This window comes from Podarcis gaigeae (assembly GCF_964106915.1).
Source record: "Podarcis gaigeae genome assembly, chromosome: 3".
Classification (NCBI taxonomy): Eukaryota; Metazoa; Chordata; class Lepidosauria; order Squamata; family Lacertidae; genus Podarcis; species Podarcis gaigeae.
The window spans coordinates 2,749,488-2,767,297 of record NC_139680.1 but is presented as its reverse complement, the minus strand read 5'-3'; the positions used below and the strand labels follow the sequence as shown (position 1 = coordinate 2,767,297).

Genomic DNA, 17,810 nt, shown 5'->3' with positions numbered 1-17,810 from the left:
GAGGCATCAAACTCAATACCTCTTTCACATTTCTTCTGTGCAGCAGTAACAGACAGAAAACACCTGGAGAACTGTGTTAATAAGCATGCAAAGTTAACTCTGGCCAACCTGGTCAGATTCAATCACAAGGGTTATATTACCCAAAAGCCCTTGAGTAACTGTGCTATGTCCAACAATAATGCAATGGTTGCAGTGCAAAGAAAGGGCCAACATCTTCTGTTCTCCTTTAGCTAGCAGCTAGCAACACAACTTGAAATTCCTATACAGTGGTACCTCAGGGTACATACGCTTCAGGCTACATACGCTTCAGGTTACAGACTCTGCTAACCCAAAAATAGTACCTTGGGTTAAGAACTTTGCTTCAGGATGAGAACAGAAATCACGTTCCGGCGGCATGGCGGCAGCGGGAGGCCCCATTAGCTAAAGTGGTGCTTCAGGTTAAGAACAGACCTCCAGAATGAATTAAGTACTTAAGCCAAGGTACCACTGTAATTCAATCTAAACCAAGTCTTTTAAGGTCCACCAAAAGGAAATGTTGCATTTGCTGGTCCACATACTTATTTCTATTTAATAAATGCAGACATCAGGCAAATGCTTGCCAGTCCCTTGCATTTTGTCTCTTACCAGGCACACTGAGGCTAGCCATGACTGCTATCTCAAGAAATTCACCCAAGTCATATACACACATTTTTGGGCCTATTTATTTTTGGGGTGCCCTCTTTTAGTACATAGATCTCTAAGCTATCACAAATGGCTCCTTTTTTCCTCCATGTGCCAACATGATACACTGGTATACCCACCCCACCCCCGATACAAGGACAGCAGAGGACCTTTTTGGCTGTGGCGCCTCATTAGTGGAACTCTTCCCAAGAAAGCTCATTCGATCTGTGGCCTGGGACTATTGGGAAAGAAGGAATTGGCAACAGCAACAGAACGGAATCTTACTTTTGACAATATGTGTACAACTTTGTTATTACCAACACATTCTTTCAACAAAAAAATAAATTTAAGACATCATGGAGGCACCCTGGGTCAAACCACTGGCACCTCTTTGACTATGTAATTTTCTGAACTGAAGATCGCTGTGATGTGCTCCTTACCAGAGCTATGACGAGTGCTAACGAGTGCTGAACAGATCACCGATTAATACATTCCACAATGGCTATCAAGATTATACCTCAACACAGGCTTCAAGAAAGGAAACCAAGGTACAAAATGAACACTCAAGCCCTTCAAGATCCTATTAAGCGGGACTGCTACCAAACGACTCTTATAATAATAATAATAATTTTTTATTTATACCCCACCCTCCCCAGCCAAGGCCGGGCTCAGAGCGGCTTACAAGCAATAATAAAAACAAGATGAATGATTACAACTTAAAAACAAAAATAAAATACAACATTAAAATAATGGAACATTAAAATATTAAAATGTAGCCTCATCGCAGGAGAAGGAAAAGAAAGGAAAAAAAAAAGAGAGAGAGAGAGAGGGAGGGAATCATATTGGCTCCAAGCCAAAGGCCAGGCGGAACAACTCTGTCTTACAGGCCCTGCGGAAAGAAATCAGATCCTGCAGGGCCCTGGTCTCATGAGGCAGAGCGTTCCACCAGGCCGGAGCCAGAGTTGAAAAGGCCCTGGCTCTGGTTGAAGCCAATCTAACTTCCTTAGGGCCTGGGACCACTAGGGTGTTGTTATTTATGGACCTTGAGGCTCTCCGTGGGGCATACCAGGAGAGGCGGTCCCGGAGGTACGAGGGTCCTAGGCCGTGAAGGGCTTTAAAGGTCAAAAGCAGCACCTTAAATCTGACCCTGTACTCCACCAGGAGCCAGTGCAGCTTGAAAAGCACTGGGTGAATATGCTCCCATGGCAGAGACCCCGTGAGGAGCCTCGCTGCAGCATTCTGTACCCGCTGGAGTTTCTGGGACAGCTTCAAGGGCAGCCCTGCATAGAGCGAATTACAGTAGTCAAGCCTGGAGATGACCGTCGCATGGATCACTGATCTTAAGGACCATCTGCTTTCGGAATTCCCTGACAACATCGAGGAACATTGTACCAAGCTGAGAACATCCATTATTGCAGCCTGTGAACAAACCATTGGATACCAAACCAAGAAACACCAGGACTGGTTTAATGAGAATGAGTGAGATTGAATGCATTATTCGCAAGAAAAGAAAGGCCTTTCAGATCTGGCCAAGAGATAACTATGCCGCTAAGAAAAAAACCTATGCCAACGCTGAGGCTGAGGTTCAAAGAAGAACCAGAGAACTATAGAAAACCTGGTGGAGAAAAAAAGTCTAAGAGATCCAGCACTTACGATGCACAGAGTTTCCTTAAAACCACAAAGACCATCTATGGGCCAATAAATCATGGCATATTCCCCCTACGCTCAGCAGACAGTACCACACTTCTAAAAGATAAAGAAGCTATTCCATTGCACTGGAAAGAACATTACCAGCATCTCCTTAACCGCAACTCCCTCATAGCTGCGAAGGTCTCTCACAAATTCCGCAAAAACAAATTAGAGATGAGCTTGCAGTATCTCCAAATCTGGGAGAGTTGTGTACAGCTATTAAGCAAACGAAAAACAATAAAGCCAGTGGACCTGATGGGATACCTGCCAAATTCTTCAAAGTGGGTGGAATTCAATTTACACAACAACTTCACAAGCTCATCAAAAAATCTGGGAGAGAGAGGAGATCCCAGCAGACTTTAGGGATGCCAAAATTATCAATCTCTTTTAAAAAGGTCATAGAACAGATTGCGGAAACTATTGAGGCATCTTTTTATTAGCTGCAGCCAGCAAAATTCTTGCAAGGATCCTAGTCAGGGGTTGGCAAGTTTTACCTCGCCTGGGCCAGTTCACTGCCACAGAGATCGCTTTGTGGGCTGGATCGCGTCTGCATCAACGCAATTTCTGGCGCTGCGAAAGCGAGTCCCCACTCCGTGCTACACTAGTTTTGCATAGCGCGCAGGGACTCGCCGAGCGGGCAGCTCGGGGGCTGTTTAAACCAGTGTTTTTCAACCACTGTTCCGCGGCACACTAGTGTGCCGCGAGATGTTGCCTGGTGTGCCGTGGGGAAAATTGAAAAATTCAAAAGATTTAAAAATAAAGTATTTTATAATTTTTCATATTTCTGTTTACTTACTATTTCATAATAAAGTAATTATAAAATACTTTCTTTGTGTTTATTTGATTCCTATTCAAGAGAATTACTTTATATATAGTCAATATAGGCACAGAGTTAAATTTTTTAACATTTTCTAATGGTGGTGTGCCTCGTGATTTTTTTCATGAAACAAGTGTGCCTTTGCCCAAAAAAGATTGAAAAACACTGGTTTAAACGACCCCTGTGGGCTGCTTTTGGCCCATGGGCCGCAGGTTGCAGACCCCTGATCTTAGCAAACAATCACCTAATAATATCCGAGGCTACCCTTCCTGAATCCCAAAATGGTTTTGGACCTTCTATGGCAACAATGGACATGATTTTCAGTGCTTGACAGCTTCAAGAAAAATGCAGAGAGCAAACCCAACCCATGTATTTATTGACCTAAGGTCTTTGACACTGCAAATTGAAATGCCCTGTGGACTGTCCTTCTGAAAATTGGCTGTCCAGATAAATTTGTGAACATCATTTGGGTCCTCCATGATAATATGACAGCAACAATCGCAGATAACAATGGCTCTCAAAGTGAACCATTCACAGTGGGATCAGGTGTTAAACAGGGTTGTGTTATCGCCCCAACTCTATTATTTTCATTGCCATGATCCTACACTTTGTCGAAGGGAAACTCCCTACCGGAGTAGAAATCATGTATTGAACAGTTGGAAAGCTCTTTAATCTGAATAGACTAAAAGCAAAGAGTAAGGTTACCATAACTGCCGTCATAGAGCTTCAGTATGCTGATGACAACGTAGTGTGTGCACACTCAGAGGATGATCTCCAAACCATCCTAAATATCTTCGCAGATGCTTTCGGATAACTTGGCCTATTGCTCAACATCCAAAAAAACTAAAGTGCTGCACTAACAAGCACAAAACAACCCCTCTGCAGTGCCACAACTCCAACTCAATGGTGCAACATTGGAAAGTGCCAATCACTTCTCCTACTTGGGCAGTCATCTTTTCACAACAGCCGACATTAATGTCAAAATCCAGCATTGCCTGAGCTCTGCAAGTGCAGTTTTCTCCTGACTGAAGTGCAGAGTGCTTGAGGACCAGGAAATTTGAAGGGAAATCAAATGCTTGTTTACAAAGCTATTGTATTACCAACAGTCACTTACAGACACACTGTTAAGACCATGTTCATGGAAGACAATCTTACTCGGCTATGAGTGATCGCCAAAGAAGAAGAAGAGAAGTCCGTATTATGAAGAGACATATTCATGCTACATGTGCTGAAAACCAGGTGTCTGACAAAGAGAAGGGCACATCAATGTGGTATGAGTTTTTATCCTGTTAAAATCAGTATGACCCATCTGCTTAATTCCCACTTCAGTGCTACTTAAGCCTATTTAACTTTCTCTGAATTGCAGAAAGGGAAACACACAGCTTCCAAAACTAGTTAGGCTTACATTCTTATACTTATTACTTATTATATTTATATTATATTTTGGTTTTATATTGGTTATATTTGGTTTTATATTTATGGACTCTTTTATATTATCCAAACTGCCATATAGAAACTCAATCTGAGAAAGAATGACTGCATTAATAAGTAGAGATATGAACAATTCCATGGCATTCACTTGAAGCTGCTTTGCTTCTCTTTGCGTAAGCGGGGAAAGATGCTAGGAAATCAGGTCTGAAGTTCCACTCCCTTCTGTATTTGGACATAGTGTTTAATATTATGATGATTACTACCACTATCTACTACTACTGCTATTTATTATCTATTGGTTTATTGGTTTATTGATAGTCTGTATAAGATATTCTGTATTTTAATGTTTGTTGTTTCATTATATTTTTATATAACATAATATTTCCATCTTGGGAAACTCAACCAGATGGGTGGGAGATAAATAAAATATATTATTATTATTATTATTATTATTATTATTATTAAAACTACATCTCGTTCTAAACCGCAAACAAAACCTTTAAAGAACCCCATTCCTCAACCTTGTGGACTAAGGAGGAAAGAAGGGGAGGTCACACAAATCTGAAGGTTCCTGTAGTACATTATTGCATTGGGCCGATGTATGGGTGAAATATGTACGGATTATTGCAGCAAAGGACAAAAATAAAATAAAATGTGACTATAGTGTGAATAGTTAATCTTCAGAATCTGGCAAAAGAAACAACTTCAAAAAGAGGAAGATTGGTGAAAACAACTGGAAATGATGCATTTTGATAAGTTGCCTAAATTCTGCATACATTGTCACATATAAGAGTAGGATAAGCTATGCTAAAATATGTATCTCTATTCTGTACACCGCCCTGAGACCTGCGAGTATAGAGCGGTATATAAATTCAATAAATAATACACACAGCCCAAATAAATTAATAAGCAAAAGACACGGGCAAAGCATTTCTTCTTACAGCTATGAAAATCTCCATCATACCTTAGGTACTTGCTCCAGATCTGTCCTGGATTTATCTAAAAATAAAATGCCGCAACAAATAGAAGATTCAAATTACATATTTTCACAGTAAACTCCAGTTGCTCATTCATTTTCAATTTTATGAAACATACAGGCCCTTATTAAACTTTGGAATGTTTCTGGATTTGTTTTCAGATTGAATACACACAAGTAAGAAAAATCTGAACTCATTCATTTTAGATAAATAGAAGAAAATATTATTAAAGCAAATATTCTCCTTTGTAGATTGAAGAACCATCTCAGCAGGCAGTGGGGAGGCAGTTATTCACCTCTTTCACTCTCTAGCCATTGGAGAGATGAAAAGACAGGGAATATGAGAGAGGTGTATAAAATTATGCATGGCATAGAGAAAGTGAATACAGAAATGTTTCTCTCTCTCTCTCTCTCTCTCTCTCATAAATACTAGAATTTGGGGACATTAAATGAAGCTGAATTTTCAGAGATTCAGGGCAGACAATTTGAAATATTTCAGTCAGCTAGATGCTGTATTTTCTTTACCCAGGTATTGGGTGAAATTAGAAATTCTAATTGCTGTCTTCACTGTAATTTATCTTTGCTTGCTTTATGGTGAAGCTGTTGTTTTGTTCATTTATTGGCCCTACATACTCTGTCATTTCTGTATATTGTTATCTTTTTCCTGCATATTTTATGACTACCTTACTTCATTGTTCCCCACTCAGGGACTCAATTTATCCAATGAAGAGTGACATTCCGGACGTATGGCAGCCCTAGTAAATTAAAGAGAATGACGAAGCAGCTACAAGAAAACCTGTAACCTACCATGAGTATGTAACAGTGTCCTATCAAAAGTATCTTTAGGAGGACAAATGGTCTTGCATCTCTCATGAATCTTTTCTCTCTACAAAAGGTGAAGAAAATTCCGGGTTTGAAACATTTTTTTCCCACAGCACATTATTTAAGTTTCCTATGCAAAATGAAAATTGACTGACAAATTAAATCTATTATAATGCAATGGTGTAATTGAGGACTGCATTCCTATTAATAAAATATATTAAAGATTAAAAATATATATATATCAGGGCCAATTTTTCTTATACCTTTAACTAAAGCTGACATCCTATGCGCACATACTTGGGAATAACGCCTACAATAGCTCTTATTTCTGAGTAGGCATGCATAGGACTGGGCTATCCTCTGAAGTAGACTTCCCCAACCTTAGGTCCACATATGCTGTTGGACTGCAACCCCCATTATCTCCATGGTTGGTGGGACATATCGTCCCAAAGCACCTGAGGGCCTAAGGCTTCTTTGTAAGGTTTAGCACTCAAGTACTCTTCAGGCCTTCATCCTGAACATGCAAGGGTGGGGGGGGGGGGAGTGCAGGGGACTAAGTGTCCGTGTGTCCCACAACTTTTTTGTGTACAGCAGCACCAACCCTCCACTCTCCATCTTAGGGTGCTTAGCATGAAGGGGTCTTCTATGCAAATTCAACTGGACAGACTTAGAAGCCTCCCCATGACCAGCAACTCTGGATTACTGGTTTCCTACTGCAAGGAAGCTTCCAAGTTCATTCAGTCAAATGCATCTTGAAGTCCTCTTCAGACCTTGCTGCTCAAACTGAGAAGGGGAGGTAGAGTGTGTGCAGACACATTCAGAGTACAGTGGTGCCTCGCAAGATGAAATTAATTTGTTCCGCAAGTCTTTTCGTCTTGCGAGTTTTTCGTCTTGCGAAGCATGGTTTCCCATAGGAATGCATTAAAAATCAATTAATGCGTTCCTATGGAAACCGCCTTCAGACCAGGTCCGGGAACAGTCTGTCCCCCGACCTCTTCTGAAGGCCGGCGGGGGGCGAAAGTCTTTGCTTCCCCTCCGCCTGCCTTCCCGGAAGAGCGGAGGAATTCTCCCCTGTCCCGGGGCGATTTAAAAGCCCCCGGGAAGGCAGGCAGGGGGGACAAAGACTTTTGCCCCCCGCCCGCCTTCAGAAGAGGTCTTTGTCCCCCCTGCCTGCCTTCCCGGGAGAGCGGAGAAACGCAGCGCTGCCTTTCTCTGCTCTCCCGGGAAGGCAGGCGGGGGGAGCAAAGACTTTTGCCCCCCGCCCGCCTTCAGAAGAGGTCCAGGACCTCTTCAAAAGCCGTCCAGGAGCATTTTAAAATCGCCCCGGGACAGCGGAGGAATTCTCCGCTGTCCTGGGGCGATTTAAAAGCCCCCGGGAAGGCAGGCAGGGGGGACAAAGCCCTCTGGGACAGCGGAGAAACGCGCTGCGTTTCTCCGCTCTCCCAGGAAGGCAGGCAGGGGGGAGCAAAGACTTTTGCCCCCCGCCGGCCTTCAGAAGAGGTCCAGGACCTCTTCTGAAGGCGGGCGGGGGGCAAAAGTCTTTGCTCCCCCCCGCCTGCCTTCAAAAGCCATCCGGGATAGCGGGAAGCGCTTCCCTGCTATCCCGGACTGCTTTTAAAATGCTGGCGGTGGAGAGCAAAGCCTTTCGGCCCCCGCCAGCCTTCCTGGACCTCTTCTGAAGGCCAGAGGGGGGGGGGGGAAGGCTTTGCTCCCCACCGCTAGCATTTAAAAGAGGTCCCTGGAGATTTCCCTATGGGCTTTCTTCTTGCGAAGCAAGCCCATAGGGAAATTCATTTTGCGAAGCGCCTCCGAAACGGAAAACCCTTTCGTCTAGCGGGTTTTTCGTCTTGCGAGGTGTTCGTCTTGCGGGGCACCACTGTAGAGTAGAGTAACTGTTCCAAACTTCCAGCCTTTGTGCACAGAGAGCTTGTACTTATTTCATCACGCTGCTTAAAAATAGGAAAAACTGTTTAAATGAGCAAGTCGTGTTTCTTCTCCCAGCATATGGAATCTTTAAAAAAATGTTCATATACAACTGTGTGTGTGTGTGTGTGCAACAAATGTAAAAAATTCTATTAAGTGTGGGCCACTTCAGATGTAACAGGAAACCACATTTTTGTGTAGCTAAACTATGATTTGCTTGTACATCCTCATGGTTTTCTATGAGGCTAACAAAACAGGATATGAAACACTAGCTCAAAGCTGGCTTTGGTTGACAAGTTAGCATTAACTTTTAAAAAAATTGTTTAGCATGAACTGTGCTCATCCTCTGCCTGTCTGGTCTGGCAGCAGATTCCTTTTCCCGCTCACCTCCTCACTATTAGTCCCTCACCAACCAGGCAATTTAGGTCCTAAGCCAGCTTGCAAGAAGAAAAATAAACAGTGAAAGAACTTAAAGAGACAAATACATTTTTATCATCTTCTGTGAGGTAGCAAATTAAACTGCACAGAATACGCAAAAAAAGTCAGTCAGCATTCCATGGCCACTGAGCACACTCAATCCGCATTAGGCTGTTTTGAGGAACTATGGGCTTTCTTTCTTTCTTTCTTTCTTTCTTTCTTTCTAGCTTTGGGTTCCCCCCAACTCTCCTTTTTCTGCCTCTATTTGCTACAAAAGCAACAGCACTCACAGCCTGAACATCAGAAATAGACAGGTCTATCATAGGATTTCTCTTTTACCTGAACAATTTCCTGTTGGTATGTTACAAAAAGTTCCTTGCTGATCTGCGGGAGGTAGAGCGAAGGCACAACTTCAATGTCCACAAAATCCTGTCCCCATGTTTTTGTAAAGAAATCAGATTCCCTTTTTGTTAACCGAGGATCATTTAGTGCTGCTGGGAGATTTACTTTGGAATGATAAATAGTCCATCTATGTTGATCAGCAACTAAAGCTGGACTGTCACACAAACTATTAGGATCACCTGAAAGACAAAACAGTAGCTTGAAAGAGGCATGCATTTTTTCCAGCAATGACAAGATAAAATCTGTAGCATAATTTAAGAATTAACCATACAAATAAATATCTTAAGGAGATATTACACTCTAATTATGTACTGCAGGACTGCTCTGCACCTTTGTGTTTAGACTGAAATATATCCATCTTATCTTAATATTCATTTTAGCATTCAGGGTAGAACAGAAAACTCTGAACTCTCCAATGTTGGCAGTGAGGTAGCAGATACAAATCTCCACGCAGCAGGTAATTTCAGATATCAGAGAAATGAAGCATATTAACAATTGTTATCTTTGTACATTTTGCAAAGCCTCACAATGACAGACATACAAATATTCTACACATTGAAACAGTCATCATGTAATTTACTATTGTTTGCTCCTTTCAAAGGTACAAAAAAAATAAAAAAGCAGAACCTAAAAGTATAATTAAGAGAAGAATTAGAAGGCAATGCAGAATTTCAAGAGTTACATAACCCTGAAATTGATTTTAATTGTTTTTGCTATCAAAACAATCTTATTGAAATTGATTTATTACTCATCCAACATGTTCTTTTCATTCAAGCTCACATAGGCTATCAAGTTTAATGCAAATATCCAAAATTTAAACATTTACTTTTTTTATGTCTGTAGTAATATGGAACTGTGCAATAAACAAACTAATGTCAATTCACTATTTAAGGATTGTATCTGTCTAAGTCACACTCAGAAGAGATCCCCTGAAATCACTAGAATGTAGTTTGTCACGTCCACAGAGTTCAACAGGTACACAATGTGTATGTTTAACAGCATAAACTTTACCATGCCTACCCTGCTAATGACAGGCGTCTCTCCACTTACGTGTGTTCAACTCATGTATACACGCAGAGCTGGGAAATAATAAATCTATTTAAACTGCAAAAATGTGTGAAAGGGGAGGCGTGTGGAGAGTTGGAGTTTGATAAAAGCTCCAAGATATCAATAATGTTTCTTGTGTTGCCAAACAAATGCCTACCAGGGAGAAAGCCAGCCTGGTCCTTATGGATCACTTCATTAAGCACTTTTTTAAACCTACTTGCCAAAATGTCTGCAAAAATTTTGTAATCCACATTTAGGAGTGAGATGGGGCGGTAGTTCTTAAGCTGAGTCTTTTCAGTTTCTAGTTTGGGTATCAATGTGATGAAGGCTTCTTTCCACGTTTCCGGTGCCTTCCTCCCCTCCATAATCTGGTTACAAACCTCCAGCAAAGGTTGTATCAAATAGTCCTTCAGAACCTTATAGTATTTGGAGGTAAGTCCATCGGGGCCTGGAGATTTGCCTAATTGGAGGTTCTGAATGGCGCTTTCAATTTCTTGCTGTGTGATATTACTATTCAGGGTTGTTCTCATTTCCTGAGGTATTTTCTGTAATCCATTGGTTTTAAGAAATTGGTCCACCTCCGAATCTTTCTGTGGCCCTTGTGAATAAAGCTCTTTGAAGTATCTCTAGAAGCACTTTCTAATTTCCTCGGGTTTCTGTACCATTCTCCCTTCAATCTCTAGATTTGTAACTGTATTAAGTTTTTGTCTCTTTTTCAACTGCCATGCTAGCAGTTTCCCACACTTATTTGCTGATTCAAAAGATCTTTGTTTCATTTGTTTAATTCTCCATTCCACCTCTTGATTTATCAATTTCAAATATTGTGCTTGGATAAATTTCACTTCTCTCAGCACTTCCTTCGACTTGGGCCTGGATCTTAGTTTTTTTTCTCCATCTCTTATTTTTTCCAATATCTTCTCCTTCTTTTCATTCCAGAGTTTTTTCTTGATCATGTTTTGTTGTATTAGAAACCCTCTCATGACTGCTTTACTTGCGTCCCAGATTATTCTTTTTTCCACAGTGGTATTTAAATTTATCTCAAAATAGTCCTTTAAAGTTTTTTGGGCCTTCTTAACAATCTTCTCATCCCTTAGTAGGGTGTCATTCATTTTCCATCTGAAGGATCCGGTTGTATTTAGTCTGAGTTCCATTTTCAAAGCATTATGGTCGGAGCAGGTTTTTGGGCAGATTTCCACCTTTCTAGTCTTAAGTGCCAGTCCTCTAGTTATCCATATTTGGTCGATTCGTGTCCATGTCAGATGAGCTTCAGAAAAGAAAGTCCCTTCTTTTCCTAGGGGGTTCTTAACCCTCCATATGTCAATTAAGTCCACATTGTCAGTCATTTCAAAAAAAGTTTAAGGTAGTCTGCCATCTTTCGTTATGTTAGCACTTTGCGACTTATCCATATTTACAGACACAACCCCATTCATATCACCCATCATGATGATGTTGTTGTAGTCTAGGTAGTCCAGCATAATCTCATGCAGCTTCCTGAAAAATTCCGATTTTCCTTCATTTGGGGCGTATATTCCTAATATCAGAAATTTTTCTCCTTGTGTCTGAATTTCAATCGCCAAAATTCTGCCGTGTTCATCTTTGAATAAGAATTTCGGTGACAGGCTCTCCTTTGCATATATCACCACTCCTCTTTTCTTCACTTTGTCCGAAGAGATGAATTCTTGGCCTAGTCTTTTATTAATTAGCACTTTTCTGTGGAGCCTCGTCACATGTGTTTCTTGCAGGCAAATAATGTCCAATTGTTCTTTTTTCAAAATATGAAATACTTTTCTTCTTTTTTCCGGGGAATTTCTGCCGTTTATATTCCAACTAAGAAGCTGCAGCGACATCCTGGTCTAATTGGTGGGTCTACAATGGGGTGTCTAGGTTTCCCTCCGATCCCGGAGGTGGTAATGTTGGTCCAGATCCAGGCGGTGTAGGCTCTGGAGATGGTCCCGGTGGTGGTGGAGGCCAAGAAGCTGCAGCTCCTTTCTGGAGGTCCTCCTCGTGGTCGTGTAGGAACTTCTGTTGGTCCTCCGGTGTTTTAATTCTTACTTTCCTTCCTTTGTAGGTAAATGATAGTCCTTACGGAAACTCCCACCTATAAGGGATTGTGTTGTATCTCAACAATTTGGTCAAATCTGTATAAGTAGTCCTAAGATCCAAAAGGTGTTTAGGTATATCTCTGTAAATTTCAGCCTTTTTACCTTCTATCTCCAAAATTTTTTGAAATGTAGGCCTAGTATCTTGTCTCTTTCCTCTCTCGATCTCAAAATAACCAAACAGTCTCTGGACTTGTCCTTCTTTATCAATTTTCCCAGTCTAAAGGCAGTCACAATTTTAAAGTCCTTATCTTCCTCTATCCCCCAGAATTTGGAGAACAAAAGTGTTAAAAATCCCTGTAGATTTCCTTCCTCCAATTCTGGGATAGCCCTTAATCTGAGATTATTTTCCTTACTTTTCAATTCAACCAATGACAGGTAGGCTTGTTGTTCCCCTACCTGTCTTTTCAGAGGCCTTACTTCCCCCCTAATCTCATCAACCTTTTTGTTCGCCTGTTCTGCTTTTTGACTAGCTTCCACCGCAAGCGGTGCTAATCTTTATTGATGCGGAGAAAGCCTTTGACAATATTTCCTGGATGTTTATGAAGAAAAATTTGGAAGGGATGGGAGTGGGGCGGGGGTTTGAAAATGGAATAGAAGCAATATATTCAGAACAAAAAGCGAAATTGATAGTAAACAATGTGGTGACAGAGGAGTTTAAAATTGAAAAAGGGACACGGCAGGGGTGCCCCCTATCCCCCCTATTGTTTATTTCAGTTCTGGAGGTGCTATTGAACATGATTAGAAAGGACCGGTTGGTACAGGGAATTGAGGTCGGAGTGAAACAATATAAATTGAAAGCATTTGCAGATGACCTGGTATTAACATTGCAGGAGCCTGTCTCTAGTACTAAAAGAGTGTTAGAATTAATTTTGGACTTTGGTCGGGTGGCAGGATTTAAGTTGAACAAGCAAAAAACTAAGGTTCTAGCAAAAAAATTGACAATTACAGAAACAGATGAGTTCGTGAAAGAAACAGAATTAAATGTGGTTAAAAAAGTAAAATACCTAGGGGTGTATCTGACATTTTTTCACCTCTGGTGGACCTGCCCGAAAGTGAAGGCCTTTTGGGAAATGATTCATAATGAACTAAAAAAGGTACTTAGATTTACCTTACCTAAGAAACCAGAGGCCTTCCTCCTGGGCATGGTGGACCAGAGAGTGTTTAAGAAGGACAGAACCTTTTTTATGTATGCTACTACAGCAGCAAGGATCCTGATTGCAAAACATTGGAAGACACAAGATTTACCCACACTGGAGGAATGGCACACGCAGTTGATGGACTACATGGAACTGGCCGAAATGACTGGCAGAATCCGAGACTTGGGAGAAGAAACATTCGAGGAGGACTGGAGAAAATTTAAAGACTATTTGGAAAAACATTATAAGTTGTATGAATGTTAAAAAACGCACCTTTTAGGAAATTCTAGCTTCAGTAATGTTAAATTAAAGAAATGGAAATTAAGGTACAAGGAGTCAGAGATAGAATAATGAAACAACTTTATTGTGTTAAAATGAAAACGTACATGATTTGGGCCATAATATATTTGAAATTGGGTAACATGATAAAATGGAAGATACAATAAGTTATTGAAACAAGTTAACAAATTGCAGACGTTATGCATCACAGAGAATGCAGGGTTGGGAGGACGTGGGGAAGTCCAATAGATTTGGAAAAAAGAGTAAGAAAAATTTGTAACTTTCTTCTACTTTTATAATATGCTCTTTATTCTTTTTTCTGTATTTCATAAAACTAATAAAAAATATTATATAAAAAAAAGAGAGTTGGAGTTTGATAAAAGAGGTTTGGAGGGAGCAATTGTACTGGTGTTTGGCTTTTTAGATGGTGTTCCCCACTATACATGATTTCATGTGTACTTGTGGTACCTGGGAACATAACCCTCATTTAAGTGGGGACACGCGTGTATCAAACATAGATCTCAGTTTCCATGAGATATGGTGTATGTATGGGGAGAAGGAGAGAGAGAGAGGGAGAGAGAGGGGGGGGAAGAGAGAGAGAGAGAGAGAGAGAGAGAGAGAGAGAGAGAGTTAAGGGTAAGGGTCTAGACCTAGTAACTTTGAGACCCCACCTGACTCTTCATTATGCATCTTTAGGTGCCAGGAAAAAATGTTCCTCTTCAACCAGCCCTTTGGTTGATTAACATTCTATGTCCTTTTAAATGTGTTTGTGAGAGGGGGGTTATTGGTGTGTTTTGGTTTTGTTCTTGTTTCTTTATTTTGTTTTTATGCTGTATGTATGAATGTCTGTATTAAATTTGTATACAAATTTAATACATACATACATTCATACATACATACTGTAATGTGGCACTCAACAGCTTTTCAATGGGGTAACGTGGCACTTAGTATGGAAAAAAGTTAAGCCAATTTTGTTAAAGACACTTACCTGTTGGTTCCTTGGGACATACATCTGGCAGCGACTGCACTGGTCGAAAGCGTTTGGCAGAATCCACTTCCCTTTTAATGAAAGTATCACTGCTCTTTGATGGAGGCACTGGTGAAGACCGGTGGCTTGAGGCCATTGCATATAGTCACCACTGGTTAAGTACTGAATTAAAAAGAGATAGCATGTATTCATAAACATCTTTTTAGATATTATGGCAGGCTGATGCAATTATATTATGACAACCCAGTTATAGAAACTGAAAGTTAAGGTAAAAAAGGAGATAAAATGGTTTAGAAAAATGTAATGAGACAACACCATACAGTCTTCTTTATGTTTAAGGAATACAATGGTACCTCGGTTTTCGAACATAATCCATTCCAGAAGACCGTTCAAGTTCTGAAACATTCAAAAAAAAAGTTCTGAAAACTCAATAGCCGACAGCTAGGCCTCAGGATCTTGCACTCAGCGGAAGCCGCGTTTCTGTTTGACTTCTAAGGCATGTTCAAAAACCCAAGCATTTACTTCCAGGTTTATGGCATTCGAAAACTGAAATGTTCATCAACGGAGACATTCAAAAACCGACATACCACTGTATTTGGTATTTTCATGTGGTTTAATTATCCACTGGGTGTCACTGGTGACCTTAAGTAGACTCTCTTTTAGAAATATACACAATTGTTATGCATTATGTGAGGTATATTAATAACTATTATCAAATATGGGACTATCGGTCCATTAAGATACATACAAATAAGGCTAGAGCAGTTTTTAGATAAGTTATGGAAAACAAATGGCCAAGATCAAATCAAATATACCAGATACCTATTACTTCCATTTAACAATTGTCATAACAGCCCACTGGCTAACAAATGATACCCATGGGGCTTTTTTCTTTCTAGGAAAAGTTTTGAGTACATGCTAACAATAAACTCATGGCTTAATGCCACTGAAGTCAATGGACTATTTGTTTTCTTATACTGATGATTTCACATTCTTGTGCAACTATATCTACCAGTACAGTAAGAAAAGAGAGCAAGGATATAAACCTTCATAAACCCTTTTTCTTCAGCTAGTCTTCATCTAGTTCCCTGAATGCAACATAAATCATCAATTTGTGATTACTGTACACAGATACCAACATGCTAGGGAAGAGACAGGTGGGATAAGCAGGCTTTGTAAGATATTCTGGGAAAAGTATAATGCTTTTGCTTTCAACTTCCTCGTTGTCATCTTCCTCCTCTCCCTTCTACCATGCACAATCACCTTATTCCCTGCCAAAGGTGAAAAGCTTAATTTCAGTAACAAAACAGAAACATAACAGGAAGAGTAAATGTTTCTAGTTGAAGTCACCTCACTAGACCAATAAACCCGTCCTAAATCAGCAGCAACATGATGCCACACTAAATTATTCACAGCTAACAGCTATTTGAGTATAGTCATAAATTTAGCATCAGTTGGTAAGAGCCTGGGGCTGAGAACACCAAGGTTGCAGGTCTGATCCCTATAAAGGACAGCTGAATATTCCTGCATTGCAGGGAATTGGACTAGATGATCCTCTGGGTCCCTTCCAACTCTACAATTCTAGGATTCTATGATCTTATAAATAACTAACCTCGGCAAGCCACTGTACACACCAGTCTATTCACACAACAACAAAAAGAACAAAATGTCACAATTCCTAATTGCTCTAGTAAAATAGTATCAAAAGGGAAAATATCAAAGTGTGCTCCATAATTAGCAATTACGTGGTGAAAATCATTTCTGTTACATTTTAGACCTGTGAAGTACATTCAAACTAACCATTTGTAAAAAATGGCCCCAGCTTATTAACTAAGATGCTTCCTCACATTGAAATGTTAAGTTTTCTAATTTAGATAACAACAGCATCCTTCTGAATTTAGTGAATTTTTTTTTTCAAATATGCAGCAATGCACAAGCCTTCCAATTCAAATCTCATCACAAAGTAAAAGTGAAATGAACACAAAACAAAACCTCACAAGAAAATCTGAAGTATCACTAACAGAAAATACTTTAATTGCACTCCTACATTAGACTGCAATTGTATCCTGCAGTCATACCTCATGTTGCGTCCGCTTCAGGTTATGTGTTTTCATGTTGTGCCCCGCAGCAACCCGGAACTACCGAAACGGGTTACTTCTGGGTTTCGCCACTTGCGCCTGCACAGAAGCGCTAAATCATGCCATGCGCCTGCACAGACACAGTGCTTCAACTTGCGTCAGTTCCGTGTTACGGACAGGCCTCCAGAATGGATCCCGTCCATAACACGAGGTTCCACTGTACTTCTACTCAGATGCAGAAACTATAGCTTACATTCATTGGCATAGCCTGGGGGGCAGGCTTTGTTGGGGGGAAAGGCCTTTGTTAGGGGGGCAGATTTGTATTGGTTTTTATTGATTTGGAGAGGGAACTGCCCCCCTTTGGCTATGTCCATGCTTAAGGTAGGAATGTAAAGTATTGCACTTGGGCAAAAAAAAATGAGAGGCACAAATACAAGATGGGTGACACCTGGCTTGAGAGCAGTACATGTGAAAAGGATCTAGGAGTCTTGGTTGACCACAAACTTGACATGAGCCAACAGTGTGACGCGGCAGCTAAAAAAGCCAATGCAATTCTGGGCTGCATCAATAGGAGTATAGCATCTAGATCAAGGGAAGTAATAGTGCCACTGTATTCTGCTCTGGTCAGACCTCACTTGGAGTACTGTGTCCAGTTCTGGGCACCACAGTTCAAGAAGGACACTGACAAACTGGAATGTGTCCAGAGGAGGGCAACCAAAATGGTCAAAGGCCTGGAAACGATGCCTTATGAGGAACGGCTAAGAGAGCTGGGCATGTTTAGCCTGGAGAAGAGGAGGTTAAGGGGTGATATGATAGCCATGTTCAAATATATAAAAGGATGTCATATATAAAAGGAAGGAGAAAGGTTGTTTTCTGCTGCTCCAGAGAAGCAGACACGGAGCACTGGATCCAAACTACAAGAAAGAAGATTCCACCTAAACATTAGGAAGAACTTCCTGACAGTAAGAGCTGTTTGACAGTGGAATTTGCTGCCAAGGAGTGTGGTGGAGTCTCCTTCTTTGGAGGTCTTTAAGCAGAGGCTT

General features: G+C 40.7%; 1 protein-coding gene across 6 annotated transcripts in view; it reads right to left on the bottom strand.

Moving 5' to 3' along the window:
• VPS54 (VPS54 subunit of GARP complex) overlaps positions 1-17,810 on the bottom strand; it is a 52,811-nt gene that overhangs the window by 29,057 nt on the left and 5,944 nt on the right. For 3 of the 6 annotated variants that reach the window (XM_083730137.1, XM_083730136.1, XM_083730141.1), the window contains exons 2-5: positions 14,690-14,851; positions 9,075-9,316; positions 6,381-6,459; positions 5,562-5,596 (exon numbers count right to left, since the gene is read on the bottom strand). In XM_083730137.1, coding sequence (XP_083586263.1) covers positions 5,562-5,596; positions 6,381-6,459; positions 9,075-9,316; positions 14,690-14,825 — 492 coding nt within the window. In that variant the 5' untranslated portion in view covers positions 14,826-14,851. Of the gene's footprint in view, positions 1-5,561; positions 5,597-6,380; positions 6,460-9,074; positions 9,317-14,689; positions 14,855-15,735; positions 15,758-15,828; positions 15,952-17,810 lie in introns of those variants that run through there. The other 3 variants (XM_083730138.1, XM_083730140.1, XM_083730139.1) reach the window with 3 other exon arrangements.